General features: G+C 55.0%; 1 protein-coding gene across 1 annotated transcript in view; it reads left to right on the plus strand.

Annotated features, from left to right (window-relative positions):
* The window catches only part of ANKRD16 (ankyrin repeat domain 16), a 10,114-nt gene extending 6,096 nt beyond the window's left edge, over positions 1-4,018 (plus strand). Inside the window, 6 exon segments of the mRNA XM_029954675.1 lie at positions 186-294; positions 748-906; positions 1,918-1,996; positions 2,863-2,950; positions 2,952-3,094; positions 3,473-4,018. Of these exon segments, the coding sequence (XP_029810535.1) occupies positions 186-294; positions 748-906; positions 1,918-1,996; positions 2,863-2,950; positions 2,952-3,018 (502 nt within the window). The 3' untranslated portion in view covers positions 3,019-3,094; positions 3,473-4,018.
* The last annotated feature ends 362 nt before the right edge of the window (positions 4,019-4,380 follow it).

Below are 4,380 nucleotides of genomic sequence, written 5' to 3' on the forward strand. Positions count from 1 at the left end.
GGGGGGGGGGGCACCTCCAGCTTCTGGCGGAAGGAGCTGGGAAGAGGCGCATCTGTAAGGCTGGCGGAGGAAGGTCAGGGGAAACAGAGGTGCAGGGGACAGTGGGCCGGTTCTCGAGAGGGGTTGGGGGAGACTGTCCCAGCTCATCCGTGCCGCGAGTCACCTACCGTGGGTTTGGGCTCCAGGTGCCAGTACCAGCCGGACTGCAGGGATCGGTGCGGCTCCACACCCCTCATGGACGCGCTTCAGTGCGGCCACATCGACGTAGCCAGGCTGCTGCTGGAACAGCATCAGGTACGGAAGTGGGCTTATGGCTTTGCTGCTTCCTTCCAGGTTTAGCTCCGGGCACAAACCGAGAGCAGGGTTATTCCAATCCCGGGTTCAGATCCCAGCTCCACCAGGGTTTCCCCGGGGGACCCCTTGACCTCCGGGACCGTTAGTGTGGCCATCTGTGATGCAGAGATACATGTAATTTCTTCAGGGGGTCCCTGCGAGGAGTAAACAATGTAGCGCTGAGTGGCACTTTCACGGTAACAGCGGACTGTCCCCATTGGGTGCCCTTCTGGCTGGAGTGCCGAGTGCCCTCCTGGTTAGAGAGGCTGCGAGGGTCTGGCTTCAGCTGGGCTGTCATCTACCCAGGAAAACGTATAAAGGCCACAGAGTTTTGCCCAGACGTCAGAAGGTCCGTGGTCCCGGGTCTCTGCTCCTTACTTCTGTTCTTCTCACCCCCACGCCCCTGTCTACCAGGCCAGCACGTCTGCCCAGGACTCCCTGGGGGCACAGGCCATCCACAGGGCAGCGCTCACCGGGCAGAACGAAGCCATCCGCTTCTTGGTCTCTGAACTCGGCACAGACGTGGACGTGAGAGCAGCAGGCCACCTCACCGCACTGCATTACGCCGCTAAGGTCTGTCCCTTCCTTCCTCGTGGGGACAGCTTGCAGTCCTGTCCCTTCGGCTCCGTCTCTGCAGGAAAGAGCTGCCCATGACCTGCGCTGAAGTGTCCCTTTAAATAGGAACCTGCACTTATTTGTCTCTGGGTAAAACCCAGGGAAAATCCTCTGCCCCAAGCGACACCTGGGTTTTGTGTTCACGCCTGCCTTTCCGCCTTTCCGTTTTCAGAATGTTATTTGAAGCTGTAAAAATCCATTGTGTGAAATTCCTAGCTCTATCCTCATGGTAGATTTCAGAAGCTCAGATTTCTGGGAGGCTCTCCTGCTTAAGACGTGCAAAAAGTCTTCGCTGGAAAAGTGGCTCCGCACAGCCCCATTTTAAGTGTTAGTGTTTTGTGCATTATCTTCAGCGGCTTTACTTATTTTTATGGCTGCAACAAGAATAAATTTTTTTCTTGTGAACTGCCCTCCCCTGCCTGTGCCCCCCTCAGGAGGAATTTATGTGGGGGGGGGGGTGTTGGAGGATGTGCTGGGGGTGACCGTGGCCCCGGGGCATCTAGCCAGTGGGTCCTAACACCCTAATGTGCAACCTTGACTTTCGCCTCACTGTGTGCTGACCACGTACTGACAGACTGGCCGGACAGGAAGCCTGTAAAGTGCTTGGGAAATGGTGATGGGAGCCGTGACAAGACCCCCAGCCAGGACGGGCTGCTGTCTCTTCCTGTTTATCCAGCCATGACCACGTTTGTTTGGAGAGAGTCCAGCATTGGAAGTTCAGTATAGGAGCCCATCTACACTAGTCGATAATTTGGCCTAGAGAGTAGATCCTCTGTATTTTAATAACCAAATGCCACCAGAATCTTTAACGGTCTATACTAGAACTTGAGAGCCACACGAGTCTTCCTTTAGAGGTGAAAATTCAGCGTTAGCAGTTGAGCATTTTGGAAAAGTACCTAACGTGCATTAGGGTTTGAAGCCTTGCTCGATTCCTTGTCACGGTGATAACAAGTGTATTTCAACACTCAGGAAGGACACGTGAGCACGGTCCAAGTGCTCTTATCCTTGGGGGCTGACATCAACTGTAAAGATGCAAGAAGTCGATCAGGTACGGCTCCTTACGCACGCCTCGGGGGCTCTTGGTACGCTGGAGGTAGACGGCATGCGGCTTTCTTATTAGAAACACTGGTTTTCGTGTTATGCTCCTCTGTTGGCAAAGCCATGGGGGGAGGGGGGGTGATGCTGCTGGTCCTGCTGCTTTGAACCCAGCCGGCGCCGGAAGCACCTCTGTCCTCACCCACGGCGATGCCGCTGTCCCAGCAGTGCAGACGTTTCTGAGGTTGTCTCTCTGGAGCATATTTGAAAACTGAGCACTGCAATGTTTTAAAGTTGGGGTCCAGAAAGATATTTCCAGAGCTAATCCTTTAGACTCGGACTTTAGAATAAGCCCTCCCCATAACCTCCTGTGCGCCAGTGGCCACCTTGCCGATATGTTCCTGATGCGTCAGAAGCTCCCTCCAAGGCTGCACAGGACTGTCCCCAAGTTCAGGGACACGAGACTTCCTTCACAGAACAGATCCTGGGGCTCATGATGCCAGAAGCCTTCAGTGCTAGTTTTCCAAGGGAAGATGTGTCCCTTTTTCTCTTTGTCACATCATTCCTATTCGCGGCAATATTTTGACTTGCAGGAAAAATTCACAAACCTTTGAAAATCTCTTCTTTGCCCTTTAAAGTCTCCTGTATCTCATTCATTAACTTGCTGTTTTGCTTTAGACAGATCTCTTAAGTCTTCTAATTGGTTGATGTTTTTAAAACCCGATCAGGTGAAAAGGAAACACGTTTTGATCTGGCAGAGGCAAAGCGCAGGGACAGATTTACGGGAATGTAAACCGCGTGGGAAGGGCTGCTGTGTGGAGGGCAGGCATCCCGGCCGGGCTCCCGCAGCAGCTCTGTGTGGCCTCTGTCCCCACGCAGCCCTGCACCTGGCCTGCACGGGCCAGCACGCGGCCTGTGTGGCGCTGCTCCTGCGGTCCGGGCTGCGGGACGCGCCGGACGACTCGGGCCCTGGCTCAGCAGCTCGCCCGCCACGCAGAAGTCCTGCCGTGCTTCGACCGCAGCGTGGCGCAGTGATGGGAGACGGCGCCTCCGCAGAAGACGGCAGAGCGCGTGGTGACGCGCGTCCTGCTCGGGGAGCTCCGTGAAGTCGGTCAGTAGCCAGCGGCCTCTCCTGCCGTCCCCCAGCTGCCCCCTGGCCACCTCCTGCCCCCACCCCCCACCCCCAGGCCGTGAGGAGACCGCGTCCTAGCTGTGTGGCCCGCACACAGGCAGATCTAGAGCCCCTGGAGTCTTTCCGTAATCTGGATTTCACTTTTTCTGCCCCGCAAGTGAAATTAGAGGATTATGAAGTCAGTGGCTGGAACCCTTAGAAATGCATGTAATTGCATGACTGCAATGGAGCGTGTGTTTGCGTACATGTGTTCTACAGTCAGCGTTACGGGGTAAGGCGTTGGTAAGACACGGCTCTTAGGATGAGCTGTAAAACACAGCTGGCCTGTTTACTGTCTTCTTTCATTTATTTATTTAGAGAGCGCACGCATGAGACCGAGGTCAAGGATGGGAGAGAATCCCAAGCGGGCTCCGTGCTGATAGCGCAGGGCTTGATCCCACGAACCGTGAGACCGTGACCTGAGCGACATCAAGAACTGGCCACCGAACTGACCGAGCCACCCAGGCGCCCCTGCCTGTTCACTTTCCTCTCTCGTGAGCTCTTCCCGGACCGTTACGTCGGTTCCACGCTGGCCGGAGCCAGGGAGGAGCCGCTTACCACCTGCTAACACAGACGTCAGCGAGAAAATCATGACGGGGGCTCTCCATCCTGTGCGCTGCCAGCTAAGTGATGACGGTTTACTCTTGAGGTTATTTTTATTTACTAAGTTCTGTGTTGGCTTCCTTCGGGTAATAAATACACCAAAAAATGCATCTAAGATATTTTCAAAACCTTTCTGTCACTTCAGTTGAAGAATGGAGTTCTTAGAACCTGCAGGTCATGTTTCCCGTCTGTACCACCTGCCCGCCAAGGCCGTGACATTGTGCCTCCAAAACCCTGTGCAGTTAAAACAGATTGAAGACAGGATGAGTCCTCAGGCATCTGGATTCTTTTCTTTTTTCCTTTTTTCCTGGGGGCGGGGGGTGAAGATCATTTGCTGAGGGGCACAGAGTAATTAGTCCAAGTCAGTCTGTTAGAAAACCCTCCGCGTTGGTCACGAGGAAGACTCATCCTACTGTTCGCTGTGACCAGGCAGAACCCTCCACACACACCCGCCCGCACTCTGCCTCCTGCTGGGCCGGGTGAGCAGCAGGAATTCCGGGTCCCCCCAGACCCGGCGGGTTCCTAGTCCTGACCACCAAGTAAGCATTCTGGGGGAGGCACTCGGCTGTGTGACTGTCTCGTGACCTCTGAGTCACATCGGTGCACATCTGCGCCCATTCGAG

Source organism: Suricata suricatta, chromosome 10 (genome assembly GCF_006229205.1).
Source record: "Suricata suricatta isolate VVHF042 chromosome 10, meerkat_22Aug2017_6uvM2_HiC, whole genome shotgun sequence".
In the NCBI taxonomy this organism is placed as follows: domain Eukaryota; kingdom Metazoa; phylum Chordata; class Mammalia; order Carnivora; family Herpestidae; genus Suricata; species Suricata suricatta.